We start from the raw sequence: 24,758 nt of genomic DNA, 5'->3' as shown, positions 1-24,758 counted from the left end.
CTATCCAGCTCAGGTCCATCACACCATCCACTGAACACTTAGCTTCTCACACAGAAAAGGCTACTTTTTCCAAAACAGGCAGCGAGTGGAGGCTTGACCAATTTAAACTGCTTTGGAGTAAAAAGACTCAACCACTGAGGGGCCCATTACTACAGAGAGTTGTTATTGTTACCCTTTTAAAAGTCAGAAATTCTGAAACAGATAAAGTTTATTTTTAATATATTTATTTGTGATTGCTGCAAAAAAGGATGAGACAGCATATAAAATGAAAATACATAGAAAAAGGACAAATTTTCATTTAAAATCTTCACCTAGTAATTTGAAAAGTTCCCTCTAGCTCCTCCCCATCCTCTCCTGATAACATGTGACCAAGAGCTATCTCTCAGTATGCTAAGTGCCTAGCCCTTCCTATCTGTCTAAATATCTCCTCCTGAGTTAAAAAGAAAAAAAATAAAAAGGAAAAGAAAGAAATGGATGTAGGTGATATTAAAACCATTTCTGAACAAAATCAAGGCCTCCAAGACGTGTGGACCAAGCCTGTCCCACAAGATGAAAAATGTGCACTTGGACCCAGACTGTGCCAGGGAGACTCATTACAGAACTAGGGGCAAAGTATGCAAGCTTTCTATTTCTTCTTCTCCAGAAGTGTGGCTGGGCATACCTCTCAAAGGGAATGCTTAAGGAACGGCTATTTAGGGACTCCAGAACGTACGATGATAGATGCGATGCTCTTTTGAAACTTATCATCTATCTGGGTGTTCCACATATAATTAATTTGATACCCAATTTGTAGCAAACAATGTCTAGAAACCCCTAGACATTTCACCTTTTAAAGCCTTCAAAAATTCATCATGAGGGAAGGATTTTTTCCTAATATTTTCAATTTTGTACTGGAGATAAAGTAATTGAACCTTTCTTTAAGCAGTGAAAAAACAGATTTATAATTCAACACACATTTATTAAGTGCCTACTGCAAACAAGGCTGTCTATATGCAGGAGCTAGGGATATAAAGACCAAAGAAAGCAATAATCCCTGCCCTCAAAAAGCTTATATTCTACAGATCTTTTGAATAGTCCTAAAAATATAATGTAGCCACTATTTGCATAGGGCAGATAAAGGGGAAGAATGCCATGAATATGCTAAGCTGCTCTGAGTTGTAAATAGCAGTTAATAAGCAGTAAAGAGAAGGTAGTCCTCAGCTTTCACATCTCTGGTAATGATGGTACATGTTGGCATGAAAAGGTAACTGGACTGGTGACATTATCAATAAAGAGAATCACACTACATGGCTGGGAGGACTAAGGCGTGCTACATTCCCACCACAGACAGTGCCAGGTTCAGGCTTCCTGCCCCGCTCTGGTCCAGCAGGGGGATCCACCATTCATATGCACCCGATGGACCACTGAGTTATATAAACCACCAGAACTCAGGGAAGTGGGCCTCAAAAGAAAAGCAGTTCATCTCAGCCAGAGCAATGGCTGGGCCAAGCCAGAAAGGAAGCAAAAACAGAGAAGAAAAGAAGAGATCTTCTTCCCTTAAATGGCTTCAGGAAAAGACTAGCTTTTACTGCAAATAAGGATTGTGCTGGACACTATTAGCCAGCTTGTCTGCAGCATGTGTGACCATTCTATAATCCCCGATACCATCGGGTTAACTAGTCTGCCTTGAATCCAAAAAGGAAAAAGCAGCTCTGGCTATGTCCAAACCAATGCAGAACACAGAAATCTGGCACTGATGCTCCCCACCTTCAGCACAGCTTCAGGTGACTGACTATACAATGACCCTGGCCTGAGGTGGTTTGTGTTCATGCTCCCTCTGGACCAGAGAATCCAGAAAGGCAAAAAGAGAATCATGAGCCTGAATGCGGAAAATATTTTGTGACTGGGAAAAAGTAAAGGGTGGAAAAACAACATGCAAGCCATTTCTTTGTCACCCCAGGCAAAGCTGCTGCTTAAATAATAACAACAGAATCTAATCAGCCAGCCTTCCAGATGCCAAAATTATTCAGTCAGTTGCCTATTTAAAATGTCCCCATCTGAAATAAATATCTGCCTTCTGCTCAGATTCCTGAAGGGTACAAATGAGGTTCAAACAGCAATTCCCCTGGGTGCAGGTTATTTATTGTTTTCAAATGACCCAAGCTGTGCATTAAGGAAACCACCCAAGCCCTAGTGGTCTTTTTAATCATTGTAAAGGTTTAGCAGCACCTAGTTCACTTTTCAAAAGTTTTTTTCCAAAGTTCTTCCCCCAGGGTGGAAAACTTGTGACTCGCTTATTCCAAGCAGTTGAGACTTGGGCCAATCCCAATGGTTTTGCCCCACAATTGCAGAAAGCCTCTTAGCTGCTTCCAAGAAGGATCATGGCATGACGGCCTCTTTAGGAAAAAACAAGGATGAATAAGCTAAGAGAGCAGCTTATGAAAGAAAAGAACTCCTAAATATTTTGAGGCAACTTGGAAAGAATCAAAAAGGCAAAAAGGACATTATTTGTAATGATAATGACAATAAATAATAGCTAGCCTATACCTAGTATATTCAGGTTTGCAAAGCACCTTATAAATATTATCTCCTTCGATCCTCACAACAATCCTAGGAAGTAGCTATTAACATCCCCATTTTACGACAGAGGAAAACTGAGGCAGACAGAGGTTAAGGGGACTAGCCTCATGGTCACACTGCTAGGACATATTTAAGGTCGAATTCAAATCCAGATCTTCCTGACACCTGGCCCAGCGCTCTGTGCACTGTGGTGCCCCCTAGCTATTTTGTGCATATGTGATATAACCTAAATCAAACAATGATATCATATTTAATACAGCTAAACTGTTGCCAACACCAATCAACAATGATCCTCTCATTACTGGCAGGAAATAAAAACCAGAAAGTCTGTCTTATACTTTTATCTACATTATCATGCCCTCCAAAAAGTTAAATTGTATCTGATAGCAGTGATAATAACACATATTTATCTAGTGTTCATGGTTACAATGCACATTATTACAATATATAGTACATCATTGATCTTTACCTCACATCCACTCTGAATTGGGTATTCTAAGTGTATAATCCCCATTTTATAAATGAGTAAACTGAGGCCCAAGGTCTCAGAGCTAATGCTGCTTCTGATTTCTGAGGTGACCTGGTCCAGAGACTGACTAGAAATTGTGAAAAACTTGCACATCTAAATCAAGTGTTCAGAAAACAGGAGCTTTTTCAAAGTGTTAATATTTTGAGACAGTCATGGTAGGTAACTTTCTCAAAAGGCATTAAGATCTTCCAGGAAATGTGGATGTCTAAGATAAGCCTTAAGGTCCAGCAAATCTCTGATAACAGGAAGGACATTCATCCTGCACCCTGAACTAGAACTCTGATTACTCAAGTAGTTTTGTTAGTTCAAAGTTTATTATCTCCATGGAAAGCAGAGAAATAAGAGGCCACCTCTAGGTCTGCTAGTTTTTGAGAAAAATCCAACAATGAGAGCAAGAGAGAAAGCATACCTGGGCCCAACTTGTGGTCAGTTTCTTCATCCATGTCAAAATCTTCCAAATCTAGAAAACTGTCTACCTGGGAGGAAAAAAGTCAAGCCTATTTAGACAGACAGACAGACAGACAGACAGACACACACACACACACACACACACACACACACACACACACACACACACACACATATTGGACCAGAGAGGAGACAGAGAGGGAGGGAAAGGAGGGAGGGAGAGAAAGACAGAGAGAAACAGGAGGGAATGAGAGAGGGAGAGACAGATGAGAGACAGACAGAGACACAGAGACAGAAACAGAGACAGAAAGACAGAGAGAGAGAGACAGAGAGACAGTTATTAAGTGCTTACTCTAGGCAAGAATAAAGAAATGCAGCTGAATCAAGTTTCCCAAATGAGCAGCAGAATCTATTTTCTCCTCAAATTTTGAGGCAAAGCTAGAAGTCTTCCTGTTCAGTCTGCCTTTCCTAGAGATGCACAGTAGCACTCTGGAGCTGTAACACAGCCCAGGTGGTACAGGGGCTCAAAATTCCTTTCCAGGCTGTCCTCCCAACTCTCGGACTTTCTCTAGCATGTCCCAGAAGCCTCTTCACCCCGGAAGCTCACTGCACCCCTGGACTTCCCCCTTTGGCAGCATCCTGCACCCCTGCAGCCTCTCCTCATTGTCTCCTTCCTCCCAGAACCTCCGTTTTCAGGACAACGCCCAAGAAAGCACAATCTTCACTCCTCTGCAGGCCTCCCTCCTGACTCCACCAGGCTTCCTCCACTGCTCCTCTCTTCCTTCCTCGTCCCTATCAGCTTACTCTGATGTGTTCTCTTCCACCATTACAAGGTAAGCCCCTTGAACCCAGGACTACCTTTCTCCCTACTTCTCTTTGCTTTAGCACATGGCACATGGTAAGTGCTTAATAAATGCTTGCTGACTTAGTGACTTGACAAATAAAACCTTCAGGGTACATCTGCACTGAAGAAAAAACCTTGACTCCTTTGCAGGAACGGGCCACCTGAACCTGCCCCGGCCTGGGCGCTGCCAAGAGGACGTGCTTGGGGAGAAGGGAGATGCCCTTGGAAGTGCCTTTCAGCTCCTCAGCTAGGATCCTCTGGGGTCATTTGTAATTTGGCAAAGGCAGCATGGAATAGGAGACGCAGTGCTGGGCCTGGAATCAGGAATCCCATCCTCAGACATTTATCTAGATGAGGGGCCCTGAGAGCTAGGAGATCCCTCAAGATGGCGTGAGGATCTATAATGCAGGCACCTCAAAGCACCCTCTAAATGGGAGCTCCTGTTCTTGTATTTGGGTTCTGTCTAGGTCTATGGGAACTAGGCTAACAATCAGAACCCACCGTGCAGGGAGGAGGGGGATGAAGAGCTGGAAATCTCGCCACTGGAGGGGGTGGGAGCCCCACAGAGCACCAGTTATCTGTGCTGCTAAGTCTAATAGATCTGCCAAAGGTCCCTGAGCCTCCACAGTGCTCTCCTCGAGTACTCTGAGAAGGAAACAGAAGGCAGGGGAGAAAAAGATAATAATGGCTAGCATTTACGTAGCACTTTGGTTCTCACAATAACCCTGTGAGGTAGGTGCTATTATTATCCCCATTCTGCAGATGAGGAAACTGAGGCTGAGAAAGGGAAAGTGATTTGCCAAGAGTCAGCAGTTAAGGAAGCCTCTGAGGCAAGAGATCTGCAAAACAAAGCATCCTGCTTCAGGAACATAATGTGAAAGATGAGGAGCTAAAACAAAGCAAAACAAAACATTGTTCTCTCCCACAAACACAACTGAAAATGTCCTTAAAGTAAAATGCAGAGCATGTGACCTTTACAGGCATAATGGCAGCACATCACTGAAAAATAAATATCCCAGGTGAAATATGACCTCTCTCAACACACAGGCCAAATGGGAACATTTCAGAGCCCGGCTAATTCACTTCAGGGGAGCATCAGAGGGTGTAAATGATCCAATCATCTCACCAATAGCAAGCATGAGACTTGCTATTGGTGGAGGAGTAAAAGCTAAAAACCACCCCAGTACCTCCTTGAGTGACAGCTCATGCATGACAAAGTGCTTTCAAAGGGCAGTCCTGCACCTCACCATGAGTAAAAGGCACAGCTTCTTTCTCATCAGCCCACCATTTCCCAGACAACAAGAAGAGGTTACTTCAAAATCCTGAAAACTAGCGTCCCCGATTTTTTCTTCCCATGCTTAACTGTAGCCATTTGTTGGCATTCAAAAGGCAGCCCCCTCTATTTATTCTCAATGTAGATGCTTTGGGGAATAGTTTAGGCATTTGTCGGTCTTCTGCATTTCTCACTCAGTATATTCTACGGGGAACAAGACTCACTTTTCTCTATAACAAATAACCCTTCTATCTGCCAAGCATCTAGGAGGGAGGGCCCTCAACTCAACCCACCCCAACCCAAAAACAAAATGTTGTTGTTCAGTGGTTTCAGTCGCATCTGACTTCACGACCCGGTGTGGGGTTTTCTTGGCAAAGGTACTGGAGTGGTTTGCCATTTCTTTCTCCAGCTCGTTTTACAGATGAGGAATTGAGGCAAACAGGGTTAGGTCACACAGCTAGTAAGTGTCTGAGGCTGGATTTAAACTCAGGCCTTCCTAATTCTAGGCCTGGTACTCTGTCCACTGGGCCACCTAGCTGCCCAAATACAAAATAAAGATCATTAAAACAATAAAATGATGAAAACTACTTATGCCCCTGAGTGTGCCTGAGATTAGGCAAAGGAAATCTGTTACATGATGGATGAAAAAACAAAAATAATGTCTCACCTTCACCTTTCCGACCCGATTTCGGTCGCCTTGAGTGGAAATGCCAACTTTCTGTCCTTCATCGATAGCGATCTGTAAATATGGCAAGAATACAAGATGGGAAAGGAAACAGCGCAAAGCCAGGTATGGCCTGGAGAGCACTAGCCTTCCCTTCTCTTCCCTGCTTATTAGAGGTGCCTGATGGACCCATTCCACCACAGAGCATCAGAATCCACAGGAAGGGGCTTCCTGAGGCCTGGCTGCTATTTCTGTCTCCCCTAACTCATCCACAGCAGAAGCAAGGCTCAGCTACTTAAACTCAGTTTCTCCTGTGTACAATGGGAATAACACACGGAATGCTGAAAGAACAAAAGAGAGAATGTTGGTTTAGGCTTTTCAGCTCCTCAGAGAACATGGCTACTTGGGTCTCTCCAGGGTCAACCCAAAGTCCTTCTCCCTAAAAGCCACCCAAGGGCCTAATGCAGTAATCCAAGGGCTCTAGAATTCCTAGGAGCCAAGGGCATGCATTGTCATTAGAAATCTGTCCCTTCTCCTTCTTCTTCCTCCCTACCTCCTGTACTGGGGTGGGGGGGTGGGGGGTGGAAGGAGGTAGGATAATAACTACTGCTTCATTTAAAAAGAAAAGAAAGAAAGAACTCTGCATCTACCAAAAAAAAATGACTTTAAATCCCATGAGCTCTCACTGGCCTAGGTTCTGGTGCTAAATAAATAAATGAAGGTCATTGCTGTAATTTAGAAAACAGCTTTTTTTCATACAGCCTTCTTTTCTAATCCTTTACAAAACCGCCCTGTGGTCACAGCTAGACCACTATACACCATCCTGGCCACCAGGTTCCAAAACAGGGAAAGAAAATGCAAACTAACACACTTAAAGAAAGAAACCTTCTTGGCAAATTGACAAAAGCATGAAGAATATGGATTTGGTTGCCAAATCTGGACATGGTAAAAATTAAGTTTGTCCTTTGAAGCAGGTAGTTTTAAGACCACAAAAAAGTGAGTTTCATTTTCTACTCTAGGTTACTATTACAGTAGAACTCATTACTCTAAGTAGAAGTACAAGTACAAATTAATTAATGTTCAAGAGAAAATCCTGCATGGGAGAGATTTTGGAGGAAGTCTAGGGGGCATCCATAACCACTGGCAATCGACAACTTAGAGCAGAATAAGAACTTCTTTGTTTCTGTCCTGGCCACCCGGCTGGTGAGACCTAGGCACCTTTTCTCAGAATAATGTTACAAAATGTACAAAATAGAGGTGGCTTAGGTCAGTTGTGCCACCACCCACTCTGCCCTAGAACTCCACAACCAAAGTCACCAGGCTGCAGACATCGCCAAGGACTACACCAGAACCCTGTGAAGGCCCTGGACTTTCGTGGGATCACAAACCAAAGGAGTCCTGTTAACTCCCCTCACGCATTCATCTAAGCCTTTCTGGGTCTCCAATCACAACTGAAGCAGCCAGCATGGGGTGACAGTCAACACACTGAAAGAACTCATTGGCAAGACCCTGGATGCCCTAGTAATTGCTACCGGGCTGGTTACCTTAGTGTTGGAAGACGATGGCACAATTACGGATACCGAAGAATTCTTTCAGACCCCAGGAGATAATACACATTTCATCTTGGGAAAAGGACAGAAGTGACACTAGGTCCTAAATATGTTACTCAGAAGCAAAAAAAAGTCTGGAATAGCAAGAGTCACTTTTGACTTGTATAAGAGGGATCGCAAAGACTTCCTTGGATGCTTAAACGTGAAAGCCACCATGTATGAGATATATTCTGTGTCCTGTGACATCAAACGTACATCTGCAAAGCTGTGCTGAGGCACTTCTTGCGGCTCATGTCCTATGCTGCCCAAGTGACCAGACAGTTTCTCATCTACACCGGGAATTACATTCTACATGTGCTTTTTCACACTGATGATTCTACTCCTCCTCTGAAACCAAGACCCAAGGGCTGGCTTCTACAGGGGGCAGTGCCTTGCATTAAAGGGACTGTAGCTGGCTCCTTTCATTCCCTGCCCAATGTTAACTCTTAAATGCCTGGTTTCAGGCTTGCCACCTTATATTCTTAGATGCATCATTCGCAGAGAGTTGGTCACCTCAACTCAATACTAATGATGCAGGTACAAGTCAGCTATGTCCAGCTTTTTGTTTCCTGGGAAATTCCTTTAAGCTAATGACCCTGGAAGAAAGGGTACTCACAATACGCTTTGGTGTCTTACTCACCGCAGTAGACAAGGCCCTCCATTTATCCATATGTGTGTCTCTGAAAGCCAGCTTACATGTGAAATCACACCTCTAGCAGGCAAATGTAGGAAAAGTACTGATGCCATGAAAGAAATAAAGAACTGGCAAACAGTAAAAGAAAAATAAAATAAAATGTATAAAATACACTGTACGGGATTACAAAGAAAGCCAATTATATGGAAATAAAGTTAATAATTTTTTTTTAAGAAAGAAGCTCACAGACTCAAAGTTAAGAGCTCTAGCTTTAGAAGACAACCATGTGAGAGTAGAACATTTTGCAATCCCAATTAGTCCATCAGAGAGCCCTTTATGAAGTCCCTGGCGTGAGCCAGGGACCAAACAAGGAATTAAGAACTCAAAGACATGGAGCACCAAGGTGGCGCAGTGGACAGAGTACCGGACCTGGATTCAAATCCAGCCTCAGTCACATAACACTTACTAGCTGTGTGATCCTGGGCAAGTCACTCAACCCTACTGCCTAACCAAAAAAAAAAAAAAAAGAATTCAGAGACACAGATGAAACAGTCCAAATGCTCAAAGAGCTCACATACAGAATATACACAAAAGAAAGACCAGGTACAGGCAGAAGGAAGGCACTTGCAGCCAGGGGAAGAACCAGGAAAGGTTTCATGGAGAAGGCAGGATGGAGCTGAGCTTTTGAAGGGAACTAGGGACTCCCAGAGGCAAAGGGCATTCCAGCCATGGAGGACAGCCAGTGCAAGTCCTAGTGATGGGAGCTGGAGTGTGGCATGTGAAGTACATGGTGTAACAGAAGGACACACAAGTTAAGAATCAGATCTGAATTCTAATCCCAGTTCTGACACTTACTAGCCATGGAACCAGATACAAGGAATTTCCCCTATTCAACCCCTTGGTTTCCTCCTCAGTATGATCGACTGTCATGCTTACAGACCTTCCTTCCAAGGCTGTTGTAAGGAAGAGGCTTGACCCAGAACAGGGCTGGGCAGGCCCCTCCCGAAGCAGTCCTGGCTGCACCTGTCATCCATGCCAGTGCCTGCCGGGGGTGCTGCTGGACCCCGATCAAAGCTCACCTTTGGGCTACCACTTGCCAACATGCAATCTCCCTGATCCTCCCCTGACCACCGGGAGGGTGACAGATGCCATGGCTAGCTGGCTCCCACGCTACGTATCTGAAACGGGGTCTCCGATAACACTGACCTGTTACTGAGGACAAGTCCTATTATTTCTGTTTAACCGATGAGAACACTGAGGGTCAAGGACAACCCCAGGCCCTCCGGCTCAGGTGTTCTGACTGAGTCCACAGATAAATGGAGGTGCTCGTGGCATTACCTGCTCTTCCTCTGGAGGCTGTGCTATAGGATGGAGAGAAAGGCACTCATTCCTGATGCTCTGAGCTCCAGGATACACACCCGTGGCAAAGCTGCTTCCTGAGGAGTCGGCTCCAGGAGTTCTGTTCCTGATCACTTGATGATCTGGAAGAATAAATGATTTTAAGTCAGAGACCTCCTCCAGGCCCCATGTACAAGGAATTCTTTTGTTATGCAGCACCTTTCTTCCAAACATTTATATGTGCTTGGTAAGAATACCACTTAGGGTATGAATACATCTTACTAATTCTACTGAATAGGTAAGGAAATAAAAGTATGTGAAGAGACTGTTTGCTCTTGTCATAAGGAAACAACATAACTAAACTTCCCTCCTGGGATAAGAAAGCAGAAAGCACAATCCCTTCCTGTAAGCAAGACCTCATTGCATATGTGCCAGGGAAAGAAAGTTGTTTAGCATATTTTTAGGATGTCTTCCAAGCAAAATGACTCAACAGCCTGACCAGTATGCCCATGCTTACAGGCCTCTATAGTAACAAAAGTGTACCTAACCTGGATTTCTCTTCTCCAGTTGTCAGTGAAACATCTGTACTGACTGAAAAGTGATCTCCAACTATGAGATCACAGAGCCATTGAAGAACTAAAATACAAATCTACTCTAGAAGTAGAAATCAATATCAGTGGCTGCTAGAAATTAACAGCATGATCCAAAGGTGGCCAAACTGTGGTCTGTAGTCAATACCCACAATTCCCTAGGGAAGTGACTCTCAACTCTTACCAAACATTACTGCTACCAAGTCTTCTAAGAGAAACATAAAGGAACACCATTTGATCACTTTGGCCATGGCTGGCAACATGAACCTTTTTTTTTTTAATATGAACACTAAATGAATTTGCATGATCCCTTCTTGAGGGATCATGCTAATTACCTCTGTATCATTCTACTTTTAGTATGTGTGTTGCCAAAGAGAGTATAACACTAATGTTTATTCTGGCAACACAGCTAGAATAGGAACTGTGACTTAAAGAATACAATTACCTATTAGGAAAATTATCAGCATAATTGACCATATCAACAACAAAACTAACAGAAATCATATGATTATCTCAATAGATGCAGAAAAAGAATTTGAGAAAATACAACACCCATTCCTATTAAAAACACCAGAGAGCATAGGAATAAATGGGGTCTTCCTTAAAATGACAAGTAGCACCTATCTAAAACCATCAGCAAGCATTTTATGTAATGGGGATAAGCTAAAAGCATTTCCAGTAAGAGCAGGGGTGAAACAAGGATGTACAATATCACCACTGTTAGTCAATATTGTACTAGAAATGTTAGCTTTAGCAATAAGAGAAGAAAAAGAAATTGAAGGAATTAAAATAGGCAAAGAAGAAACAAAGCTATCACTCTTTGGAGATGACATGATGGTATATTTAAAGAATCCTATACAGTCAAGTAAAAAATTAGTTGAAATAATAAACAACTTTAGCAAAGTTACAGGATATGAAATAAACCCACATAAATCATTGACATTTCTATATGTTACTAACAAAGCCCTACAGAAAGCGATAGAAAGAGAAATTCCATTTAAAGTTACTGTAGACATTATAAAATATTTGGGAGTTTATCTGCCAAAACAAACCCAGGAACTATATGAATACAATTACAAAACACGTTTCACACAAATAAAGCCAGATCTAAATAATTAGAAAAATATCAGTTGCACATGAGTAGGCCAAGCTAATATAATAAAAATGACAATTCTACCTAAATTAAATTACTTATTCAGTGCCATACCAATCAAACTACCAAAATTATTTTATAGAGCTAGAAAAAAGAATAACTAATTCATCCGGAAGAACAAAAGATCTAGAATATCAAGGGAATTAATGAAAAGAAACACAAGGAAAGGTAGTCGAGCTGTACCAGATCTTAAATTTTATTATAAAGCAGCAATCATCAAAATTACTTAGTACTGGCTAAGAAATAAAGTGGTGGATCAGTGGAATAGGTTAGGTATGTAAGACACAATAGCCAATGACTATATTATACATATGTGTGTGTGTGTGTGTGTGTGTGTGTGTGTGTGTGTGTGTGTGTGTGTGTGTGTACACACACACTATCTGATAAATCCAAAGACTCCAGTTTCTGGGATAAGAACTCACTATTTAACGAAAACTGCTGGGAATACTGGAAAAGAATATAGCAGAAACTAGACATAGACCAATATCTTACACCCTATACCAAGATAAAGACAAAAGGCGTACATGATTTAAATATAAAGGCAGATACTATAAGCAAACTAGGAGAGCAAGGAATAGTTTACCTGTAAGATCTATGAAGAAGGGAAGAATTTATGACAAAATAAGAGATAGAGAACATTATGAAATGCAAACATTTTGATTGATTTTGATTAAATTAAATTGAAAAGTTTTTGCACAAAGCTAATGCAACCAAAATTAGAAGGGAAGCAGAAAATTGGGAAATAATTTTTACAGCCATTGTCTCTAATTAAGACCTCAGTTCTAAACTATATAGAGAACTGAGTCAAATTTATAAGAATACAAGTCATTCCCCAACTGACAATTGGTCAAAGGATATGAACAGGCAGTTTTCAGAGGAAAAAATTAAAGCTATCTATAGTCATACAAAAAAATGCTCTAGATCACTATTGATTAGAGAAATGCAAATCAAAATGACTCTGAGGTACCACATCACACCTATCAGATCGGCTAACATGACAAAACAGGAAAATGATAAATGTTAAAGAAGATGTGGGAAAATTGAAACACTAATGCATTGTTGGTGGAATTGTGAACTGATCCAACCATTCTGGAGAGCAATTTGGAACTATGCCCAAAGGGCTATAAAAATGTGGCTTTGACTCAGAAATACCACTTCTAGGTCTGCACCCCAAAAAGATCATAAAAACTGGAAAAAGACCCATGTGTACAAAAGTACTTATAGCAGCTCTTTTTGGGTAGCAAAGAACTGGAAATTGAAGGATGTCCATCAATTGGGGAATGGCTAACCAAGTTGTGGTATATGAATGTAATGGAGTATTACTGTGCTATAAGAGATGATAAGCAGATGGACTTGAGAAAAACTGGAAAGATTTATATGAACTGATGCTAAGTGAAATTAGCAGAACCAGGAGAACATTGTACATAGTAACAGCCACACTGTGCAATGACTGACTTTGATAGACTTAACTGTTCTCAGCAATGCAAGGATCTTAGACAACTCCAAAAGACTCATGATGGAAAAGGCTATCCGCATCCAGAGAAAGAACTTTGGAGTTTGAATGCAGATGGTGAAGTATACCATTTGCTCTCCTTTTCTTTTGTTGTTTTGTTTTGTTTCTTCTTTCTCATGGTTCCTCCCATTATTTCTAACTCTTCTTTATATCATGACTAATGTGAAAATATGTTTAATATGAATGTATAAGTACAGCCTATATCAGACTGCACATCATCTTGGGGAGGGGGGAGGAGGAGGGAAGGAAAATTTAAAACTCAAAATCTTATGTAAGTCAATATTGAAAACTAAAAATTAGTTAATTAATTATAAAAATAAGCCAATTACCTAATGAAGTGACTACAGACTTTTACGTGAACCAGTTCATTCCCAAATCAGACTTTTCAAGGAACTTTTTGGTATAAAGAAAGCTGAGAATTGCTGAAATAAAGGGCATGCTTTTCTCAAACTGAATACAACACTCACCCAGCACCAGATCACTGACAACATAAATAATTAATGATAAGAATAATAACAGAATAAAGACCTGTCCTAGAGCTGTTTTATCAGGACTTCACAAGATGGGATAAATGAGATGATGGTCAACAGGGTAGAATGGAAACAGAGAACCTGAGCCCAAATGTGGGCTCTGCTACTTGCCACCTATATGACTTGGATCAAGCTTATCTATCAATGTTCATCTGTAAAATGAAGTGGCTGGACCAGATGATCTCTAAGTTCCTTCTAGCTCTAAATCTTTCTTCCTATTATCCTAATAGTTCACACTTAGCAAACAATATAAAATTTACAAGATACTTTCTTCACAATTAGCCTGTGATATGTAGTGCAAATAGTTTATCCCCATTCTACAGGTTAGAGGCACAGTGGAGAGAGTGCCAAAGTTAAAGTTAGGAAGACCTAAGTTCAAATCCAGCCTCAGACACTTACTAGCTGCTGTGTGACCCTGGGCAAATCACTTAACCCTGTTTGCGTTGGTTTCCTTATCTGCAAAAATGAGCTGGAGAAGCAAATGGCAAACTACTCCAGTATCTTTGCCAAGAAAATCCCCAGAAAGGATCACAAAGAGTTAGATACGCCTGAAAACAACTGAACAACAACAAATCCTTTGTTTGAAGACGTTCATGACGCTGCAGAGCATTTTCTCGGTCAGATATAGGCTGGACGAGATAACCTCTGGGGTCACTGCTACCTCGAAGATCCTTGATTTTGTTAAGCAGAAATAGTCATCTCTTTTTTGTTTCTATTTTCTCCATCAAGCAGAATGGCCCCCTGGCTATAAGAGATGGAATAAAAGGAGTCAAAGGGGAACCAAAATCAAAGAGAAGCAAAGAAATAATAAGGATCTACCTGGCTGAAATAAACGAACTCCAGTTCTCTGACTCTGATGAAGACCATTCACCCTTAAGGGAACTGGAGAATGTGACTGCCAAGCTACTGTTAATGATTTTTCAGGATTTAGGGGGAAAGAGCGGCACCACAGGACTGAAGATGGGAGAATGTTGCCTTGATTTTAAAAAAAGAGAAGATAGCATATTCTGCAAGCTATGTAAAACAGTTTAACTTCAACTCCTGGTGGACTCCAAGAGCAAATTATTGAACCGATGAGGGTGATTATTTGGAAAGGTAAAGAAGGCTCAAAGATAGCTAGATGCTTTTTGTCTATTTTCCTACCTATCCAGTATCAAATCCTTTGCCTAGAACAGAGGGTCTACAAACCACTGCCCAGGTGCTAAATCCAAGCCCCCTTGCCTGTTTTTGTATAGCATTCCAAGCTAAGAAGATGACTATTCTTAGTATATTAGGCCAAACAAAACCAAAACAGGCAGTGGGCAGGATTCAGCCCAATTTGGCTCCCGGGCCCTAGTTTGCTGAACGCTAGCCTAGAGACTAGAATACAAACTTTCTCTGGCATTTAGGTCCTGTGCGTTCTGGCTCCAAGCTACCCTTCTAGTTTTACTTGACACACTAAATGTATTTATTCCATGTGCTACAGCCAAACTGGATCAGTAGCTGTTCACAGATCTTCATCCTTCTCTTTTTCTCACCTCCCTACATTTATGAATAAATATGTTCTCTCTGCATCTCCCCTGCTGAAATCCTTTTCAAACTTCAAGGCTCAGGGCACGCGGCACTTCCTCCATTAGGTGTTCCCTGATTCTATCAGAAAAAAAAAGTGCTCTCTGCCTGCTCAAATTTCCTTAAAGTACTTTGGGTCTTTTTGTCTTTTTCACAATCTACCTTGTATCACTCAATTCAACAAATCTTTATCAAACGCTTATTCTGTGTAAACCTCCATGTTAGTCTTGATTGTTTGTGATTATCGATGACTGTGCAATTAACAATAAAAAAAAAAGACAAAAGGAGGGGGAAAAGGAGAAAAGAGAGACTAGAAGCAAAAGGACCAGTAGGAAGCGACTGAAATCACCAAGAGAAGATAGAGTGGTAAGACCCCAGTACTGGGGGTTTCCTACTTTGGTTTCTCCCTTTTACTCTGACCTGGCAAACAGGTCAAGTCATTGAAAAGAGCAGATTTATGGACCGGATTTCTCTCTTTTGCAAAAAAGGGAGGTTGGACTACATGATGTCTAAGGTCTTATGATGCTTTATTTAACCAGATTCTGAACTAGTGTAAGGGCCACACGAGTGCTGAGGAATAGATAACTAAGACATCTCAGAGGTAGAAATGAAAGAATTTGGGGACTGATTCAATATGGAAGGTGAGGGAGAAGAAGGAGGCAATGCTATTTTCAGTTCAGTTCATTTTGGGGGGGTTTTACATCCCTCCTATGAAGAAAATATCTAAAGTTTACAATTTCTTCACTTTAAGGACCTCTATCCAGCTAGTGGACATAACTTTTATTTTTAACATCAAAAGCAGAACACAACTTAATAAACCATTGTTTAGATGTTAGGAGCAGTAAATTCCCCCTTTTGCCCCACTCCTAAAGACACTGTGGTTAGAAGTGCCACTGGTCTAGCAGCTCCCCTCATTTTTAATTATGTTCTCCCTTGCTTGAGGACATGTTCAGAAGATAATGAGTTGGTATTTATAAGGTATTTCCCGATTTAAAGTTAAAAAGGTGCTAAAAATATGAAAAATTTTTAATTGATAAAAATTCACTTATAAACAAAATCTCAAATAGGGAATCTGGGGAAACTCACTGCTGCTAAAATCACTTGGGCATCTGTTGCTAAAAGCACCATAATACCTAGAAATGCAATGTGCAGGTCTTCTAATGCATTTACTGGTGTTTCAATATTACTATGATGGATTCCTTACAATTATAAGAGAAATCATCTCGTTATGGGTCTTAATGACTGCTGAGGCTCACAGTCCTTACCAGTCAAACTTCCCAATGACCCTCAACAAATGTTGTGCCATACTCCCACCAGCCTGTGTGCTGACTTCAGAAGGAGTTACATCTATACCAGCACCACATTAATACAAGAAGTATCATGTACTCAAAATCTCATGCATCTGGTATTAGAATTGGGTCTTTTCATAAAAGCCACCACGTATTATTTAAAGGTGGATATGTTTCAGTCCTCCCTCTTTATACCGTTAGACCTTACTTCTAGTATAACCAATCAACATAAATGTATTGGGTGCCCTCTTCACTGAACCCACTTGGTGATCCCACCTGCTGCCACAGACTGAGTTATGGATGTCCCTGCATATGGATCTCAAATCTCCATATACCCAGCCCAGCTAGGTGGCACAGTGGATAAAGAGATGGGCCTGAAGTCAGGAAGACCTCAGTTCAAATACAGTCTCAGACACTTAGCAGCTAATGTGACCCTGGACAAGTCACTTCACCCTGTGTGTCTCAGTTTCTTCATCTTTAAAAAAAGCTGGAGAAGGGAATGGCAAACCACTCCAGCATCTTTGCCAAAGAAACCCCAAATGGGGTCACAAAGAGTGAGACATGACTGAAAAATGACTGAACAAAAAACATCTCTTCTAAATTACATCTCTAAGTGCCTACTAAACATCTCTCCTCTACCTGGATGTCCCTCCAGCATGTCATATTCATCACGGGGTGAATGGGAAGGACACTTAACCCAGAGTCAAAGGATCTAGAGTCAAATCCCACTGGGAGCAAGGCACCAGATTTCTCCAAGCCTTAGCTGCCTCCACTACAAAATGAAGGGATCATAGATCAGGTCCAACCCTCTTGTTTCACATTAGAGCAACTGAGGCTCAAAAAGTCTAAACGACTTAGCCAGGCTCATGCCACTATTAAATGTCTCAGGGAACATTCCAACTCTGCTCTTCCTGCCTCCAAGTCCAGCTTTCTCTACTGTTTGATCTGCCTCAAGGGTGCTAGACTAGGTGACTTCAGGGACCTCATCCAGCTCTAAATCCGTGACCACATGTTCCAGTGTCTAAAATGAAACTAATCCGACCCCAGCCTCCCTCCAAAGTCTCCCGTTTCTGCCGAAGTCTGTAAACTCAAAACCATCCTGGCCTCTTCCCTCAGAGCTGTCAATTCCACACATACAGCCTCTCTGATCAGCCCTCATTATCTCCTGACTGGATCAGTTTAAGTTTCCTAATGAGTCTCCCGTGACATTTCCCTACTCCCTTCACTCAATCCTCCACACAGCTATCAAAATTAACCTCCTACTACGGCACAGATCTGACCATTTGGTCTCCCTGCCCAAAACCCTCCAAGAGCTCCCAACTGACTCTAAGATTCAAAAAACAAAAAAAACCCTTCTCAGCCCGACATTCACGGCCTTCCAACTTCCTTTGCAGCCTTGCTTCATAGCACCCTTCTTCAGACTCTCCATTCCAGACAAACTAGAGTGTTGGCTGCTCCCCAAACCCAAGGCTTGGTCTTCTACCTTCGTGGATTTGCCTGAACCTTTGTCTAGGCCTCCCTGATCTCCTGCTCTTAGAACTGTTATCTTCCTTCAAAGCTCAGCTTGTGCTACTCTCCACACAAAGCTTGGCCTGATGCCCCCAGGGATGATGGTGGCCTCTATATCCACGAATTAACCATGTACATGCTGTATCCACCCAATAAAATGTAAGCTATGTGATTATCTCTAAGGTCCTTGACTCTGCAATGTTTTATTAGCAACAGTTTTAGAAACTCTAGCTAGGGACAGGGATGGGGCCTAGGATTGCATTGATCAGGGAACTTTGGGTGAGGAATTTCTACTTTCGATGCAATTTACACCTTCTCTTCAACTTAAGAGTCTTAGAGAGCTACCTAAGACTATTGGTAGGTGGCAGCTGCCTACCTTAGCACTGAGAAGTTGTGACTTTACCAGGGTCACACAGCCAGGATACATCTGAGGTAGGGCTTGAACCCAGGTATTCCTAGCTCTGAGGCCAGCTCTACTCTACTCATCTACTCTATCCTGCCTCTCTAAAATTTTCCCTAAAATTTCTTAGCCACTCATCTATTATTCCCTTTTATAAGCACATAAAAGAGAAAACTTTTTTTTTCTTTTTCAGCATAGTAATGTTGAAAATGGAAGATCTGGGCATGGCTTAGAATTTGGGGTGGCCCAATGCTCTGATTAGGTAGCCAGATACTTTCCACAGCTATCTACATGCAGCAATCTAAATTTGCTATGTTACTGCTCCTCTCAGCCTCTTTCTGTGTCTATTTCTCATCCAAGTCCTTTCCTACCCTTTCATCTCATCCCTAATGTTTCTTGCTTTGAAATAAGTGTCAGACATAATGCACTTTATAAATCTAACAGCAATATTTCAGAGAGCAAGGAGGTTATTGAGACCTGAAAGAGCTTTTCTTTGGGCATTTCTGAGTCAAAACTTCAACAGATGAAACAAAGTTTTTCTAAAGGTTTTAAAAGGTTTCATTATTCTGCAGCAATGGAATTTCAATTTCTTTTTGATACCAAACAGGCAAGCTTCCAAGAGATCTCCCTTACAAGACCACCACTGCAACCAGTATCTAATTTCAGATCTAAGAAAAAGGTTACATTCCTTGAAAAGGTTCAAGCTATTGATTCCTTGAAAAATTAGATACTAACCATAGCCTGATTATGTATTTTCCAGAAAGCAGGCATATTATTGAGAGAAGTGGTCCTTGATTTTGGTAGGAAAGCCTTTTAACCCTAATACATTGAAATACAAAGCATACAACTTTCAATACGGATGGGCGGGCCACCGGTATTCAAAGCTCAATTTTCACTGAACTAGACAACCATCATTCAGGTCACGTGACCAGCCCCTATCAGAAACTTTGGCACAATTGCTCAGCGGTTGTCACGATCACATATTTCAAAAACATCTCAGTGAAGAGACACTGGATTTATTACTAGAAGGGTAAAAAAAATCACAAGATAAAAATTCTGTGCAATCCTAGGGAGTTACAAAAATCTTGCAGCAAAGAGAATAAGGGATGTCTTGGTGCCTGTAATAAGGTTAGGCACTAGGAGAGTCAGGGGTTGCTCATTCTTGGCCAGAGGCCACGTCCTATGAGACAGTCAGGTCTGCTCTGGCTTTGTCCACTGAGGCAACTTCCCTTCGTTGCTCCTTGATCACAGGCTCCTTGGTAACTAGCCTCCCCCCAAGGTGGTGGTTGCTGGAATTAGATAAGCAATTTAAAAACCAATCAATCATAAATCAGAACAGGCCCAAAGAAACCAAATCCAGCAGAGAAATGTCTCATCTAAATTCCCTCTCCAGTGCTCTGAATTCCAACTGTTTTATGGTCTTCATTTGAAAGGGCACGGGGAGGAGAGGATTACCTCAGCCTGGGCAGCCAGGAATAATTGTGCTCTCCCCAGGGCTAGGGGATAATTGACTCATTATTCACAGCAGCTCTCCACCTGCCAAGGCACTGCACACACAACGTGGCCTGGAGAAGGTGCGACAGAGTCCCTAAATGAGGGGCATGAGAGCAGCAAGTTAAGAAGAGGATGAACTTTGAAACGGCTACTGGAAGTCACTTAACAGCAAAAGATGATGGGAAGGGGTGAGCCTGGGAAGGCTAGCTGGCAGTAAGTCTGGGGGAGCGCTGAGTGAGTTCTGTGACTCGTGCCACAAAAAGGTCAGCTACTACATTTCTAAGGCTGGTAATTAAGACTACATCCACCTCAGTCTTTCTCCTTTTCTCTACAGACCACAAAAGGCTTACTTTCTCTCTCCTCTGCCACCTCTACCATTTCTTTCCTTTTACTTCTGATTTGGGATGTTCTGCGGAGGAATCCCATCCTCTCTGGTCGCACTAGGGCTCTAACTGACGTAACAACCACTACTGGGCTGTGAGAGATTCCAAACATGCAGGCACATTCAAACTGGACAGTCCTCTGAGGTCAGAGGTTCTTAACTTGGGCTTTGTGAACCTGGTTTTTTTTAATACATATTTTGATAACAATATCTCAATCTAATTGGTTTCTTTTGTAATTCCATATATTTTATTTTATGCATTTAAAAGCATTATTCTGAGAAAGGGTCCATAACCAAAAGGTTAAGAACGACCTGTCTTGGACACTCATGAAATGTTAAATTGTATTAAATTTACCTGAATATATCTTATCCTTCTAGTAGGAGACTATAATCTCCTTGAGAGCAAGCATTGTACCATATTCACTGTGGTACAATATTCATTGTATTTCTCCCAGTATGTTGCAATCAATTAATCAACAAGCATTTATTAAGCACCTACTATGTGCCAGGCCCTGTGCCAGGTGTTAGGGTACAAACACAAAAATTAAATAGTCCCTACCATCAAGGAGCCTACATCCTTGCCCTCTGGATGATCCTCTTTCAATTCTTCAGAATCAATCCATAAGCATTTATTAAATGCCTACTATGTGCTCAGTCCTGTGCTGGGCAGTAACACTAAAAAGAGAAAGAATGAATCTCAGTTCCCCTTTGTCCCCCACCCCACCCCATTTGGAGGACAGAAATATCAACTTTGGCTGTATTCTGGGAGGCAGGCACAGAGTAGTGGTCCTCCCCTATCCTTGTATGACTTACCTCATAGGGTGGTTGTGAAGCAACAGATGAGCTAATCTGTACAGAGGAGACTGTAAAGTATCACATCAGTTATCTCGATCCTATTAGTAGTACCCTAACACAGAGGAACAGGGAATGCTGATTCCCTACAAAGCCATCACATTCACCAACTCACAGAGCCTTGGAGATCATGCAGTACGACCTTCTCGTTTTGTAAAGAAGGGAACTGCAGACCAAGGACAGCAAATCACACCAAATCTCAGGAGTTAATGGAAGAAGTGGGACCAGAAACAAGGGTTTGGTGGACAAAATCAAAGAGGGATTTCAGTGATACAGCTGACTGGCTCTTTCCTTTTAGTTGTTCACAATGATAAAAATTAAGCAGCCTTGGACTCATAGCTTTCCAGACCAAAGAAAATGAAATAATACTGAGTCAGTAGGATGTTTCCAAGCCAGCTATGCACCTATCTTGCTAGGCTCCACATAAAAAATAGGGAAGGAAGGAAGGAAAAAAAGGATTAGGTACAGGAAAAATAGAAGCCATGATCCCTGCCCAGAGGACTATACAAGTCATGGGCCCAGTTCTCCAGAAGGCTCGAAGCAGAAAATTTTAGGAGAAAAAAGCAGCATGATATAGTGGAAATAACACTGGATCTGAATCAGAGGACCTCAGACCAAATCCCAACTCTTCCTTTTAATACCTCTGTGACTTTGAGCAAATTTCACTTCTCTGGATAAAAACTGTCTTAGTTCTAAAAGGAGAGGGCTGAACTAGATGATCTCAGAGGTTCCTTCAAGCTGTGATACTCTCTGATCCCATGAGTTTCTCTCAGAGATACCTCCAAAAAAACCCGACCATTCCTTGGACTACACATCTCCCTAAGAGGCAATAATCTTTTACATCTCAAGCTTCAAGTCAAAGAAATAACAAAATAAAATAATAATCAAAATATTTCACTTTTCATTGCCAACATGCCTCATAATGGTAAACTATAACCTTACCACCCTTCCAAATCAATTTTTCAGTATAATCTAGAAATGAATGATGCAAAAGAAGTATCTTTTCATCAAAGCACATAGATACTGACTGGTGGAAGCTACTGGGGCACTGTATATAAATAACATTCATAGACAAAGTAGCTTAGTCCCTCCACCAGGGGCCAGTGTAGGACTATCCCTTAGTCTGTCCCAGTGGATCTCAAACTTTTTGGTCTCAAGAGCCCTTTACAATCTAAAACTCATCGAGGACTTCAAAGAGTATTTGTTTATGTGGGATATATCTATCAATATTTACTGTATTAGAAATTTAAATGGATAAAAGTTTTAACATTTATTTATTTAAAATAACAATAATAAACACATTCCCTAGTAACATAAACAACATTTTCATGAAAAAAATTACCATTTTCTGGAAAAAAAAACAATTAAAAGAGTGGCATTGTTTTACTTATCTTTGTACATCTCTTTAATGCCTGGCTTAATAGGAAATGGCTAGATTATACGCTTCTGCAGTCAATCTATTGTGATATATTGTTTAGGTGAAAATATATGAAGGAATAGCACTCACACAGGCATATAGCTGGAAAAGGGAAGAGTATTTTAATAGGCAAATAACATCTTAGTATCATTATGAAAATGACTTTGAGCTGGCAGTTCAAAATTGTCTTGAAGGACCTCCTCCCCCCCGCCCCACGGGGTCTGTAGACCACGCTTTGAGAACTGCTGCTCTATTCAATTTGGTTTTAACTGTTTCAATGAACGCAGTTCTTCTCACATCCACTAGAGATAGTACTGCACACTTTCTTAAGGTTATACGTGCAACATTTTCTTAATGTTGCGCTTCAGTGTCCTTCATATCTTCTTTTATGCCATCATCTTTGTAATGTTCTCTCTCAATATCCATCACCCGATGCCAGTGCTCCAGGCCAAGGAGAGTTATCATATCCCTGTAGACGCAGCCTATTTATCTTAAGCTCTTCTCAGAGGTCACAGAATATAAACTATCATCGGATCAGAGAATTTGACTTAGATGAGATTTTAAGAGGCCACTGAATTCAATCTCATCATTTTATAGATAAGAAAACAGGCTGAGAAAGGTTGTGATTTGTCCAAGGTCACATGGCTTGTATATATGTGAGGCAAGATCTGAACTCAGTTCTTCTTGACCCCAAGTGCAGCCCACTATTAGATGATTACCAAATTCAACAGAAATTTGCCTCAATGTACAAAGAATATCATTGACTGAACAGGGAAATGAAAATAAGATTCTTAATCCACAATTCCTTCAGCTCCCTGCTATAATGGTATAATTTAAGCTACATATATGGGAAACACAAACAACATAATTCTTCGATGTGCCAGAAAGCAGCAAAATTGATAAAGAACAATGGATATTGAGAGTAGTTTTAAAACTGGCAACGTTTGGAATTTTCTATGCCCAGAATCCAGATGAATTAGATAATAAACTATATGACACTGAAAATCTGCTGAAACCAGATGCTAGACATCCTCTGTTTTGCTCTTTGTGTAAGCATGTGGGTTTGTTTCAGACAGCTTCCTGTTTGTGTCCTCTTTTGTTCAGTTGACCATTTCAGAGAAAATATTATTGTCCTACAGTTGAAAGGGCATTTTGCTAAAAAATCACTCACATCTGAATACATGCCCATTGGGCTGAAGCACACAACATATGCTTAGGACCACTTGAGTTGCCTGGCTGAGTAATCCTCCATTTTTCTACAAAAGAAGAAAACATAATAACCATGGCTAAAAATAATTCTCAAGTGAGAAAGAAAATATATACAAAAATAACTATCTTTTATGTTGCTTCAACTGGAAAGAGAGATGAATAGACAGATAGATCAATGGTGGTTATATGAACAACAGTAGTAAAGTCTGACCTATATTTTATTGAAGTTAAAATTTTTCACTGGCCAGAAAAGGCTGGCTCGTTCTCTCTCTCTCTCTCTCTCTCTCTCTCTCTCTCTCTCTCTCTCTCTCTCTCTCTCTCTCTCTCTCTCTCTCTCTCTCTCTCTCTCTCTCCCCCCCTCTCTCTCTCTCTCTCTCTCCCCCTCTTCCTCTCTCCCTCACTCTCTCTCTCTCTCTCTCTCTCTCTCTCTCTCTCTCTCTCTCGCTCTCTCGCTCTTGCTGTCTCCCCCCCCGTTTCTCTCTGTCCCTGTCTCTGTCTGTCTCTGTCTCTCTCTGTGTGTCTCTCTCTCTCTTAGATCCTTCTGTTTTAAAAGGACAGAAAGTATAATCTATAACGTGGGGACAGAATATGGCAGAATGATTCCTAATATTTGCCTAAAACAAACATCTACATGATTCTTATAACATCTGGCTTAATTGGGAGAAGGCATTTTTAAAAGTTACATATTGTAATAGCAGCACTACGTTACAAAACTGACAACAGAGAAGATAAATTTAATGATTAAAATTCAAAATGTTGGAAACAATGAAATGTTTTCTTTCCTTAAACAATTACATCTAAGCTATATCAGACATAAGGAACAAATGAGTATCTGTAGGATAAACTGTCATGTGAACAGTGGATATGAATTGTAACAACTATGGCTAGAGATTTACGCCAAATTATCTGAAACAAAAGGCCTCTGTCAGCTCAAAATCTGTCATAATTTAAGTGGGAAAATTCCCTTCTGCCACTGAACCAGCAGATTTTCTGTGTTTCATAAATTGTCTGATCTGTTCCCTACCAGTAGTGAT

At 41.2% G+C, this 24,758-nt stretch overlaps 1 protein-coding gene and 1 pseudogene across 4 annotated transcripts in view; one reads left to right on the top strand and one right to left on the bottom strand.

Annotated features, from left to right (window-relative positions):
- IFTAP (intraflagellar transport associated protein) overlaps positions 1-24,758 on the bottom strand; it is an 80,356-nt gene that overhangs the window by 4,111 nt on the left and 51,487 nt on the right. For 2 of the 4 annotated variants that reach the window (XM_078148245.1, XM_020963935.2), the window contains 4 exons: positions 9,839-9,981; positions 6,281-6,352; positions 4,842-4,985; positions 3,498-3,564 (listed from right to left, as the gene is read on the bottom strand). In XM_078148245.1, coding sequence (XP_078004371.1) covers positions 3,498-3,564; positions 4,842-4,985; positions 6,281-6,352; positions 9,839-9,981 — 426 coding nt within the window. The remainder of the gene's footprint in view (positions 1-3,497; positions 3,565-4,841; positions 4,986-6,280; positions 6,353-9,838; positions 9,982-24,758) is intronic. The other 2 variants (XM_078148246.1, XM_078148247.1) reach the window with 2 other exon arrangements.
- On the top strand, positions 6,361-8,316 carry LOC110192642 (lipid transferase CIDEA pseudogene; annotated as a pseudogene).

This window comes from Phascolarctos cinereus, unplaced genomic scaffold (assembly GCF_003287225.1).
Source record: "Phascolarctos cinereus isolate Bilbo 61053 unplaced genomic scaffold, phaCin_HiC Scaffold_9;HRSCAF=440, whole genome shotgun sequence".
NCBI lineage: Eukaryota > Metazoa > Chordata > Mammalia > Diprotodontia > Phascolarctidae > Phascolarctos > Phascolarctos cinereus.
This window is presented reverse-complemented; position numbering and strand designations above follow the sequence as displayed.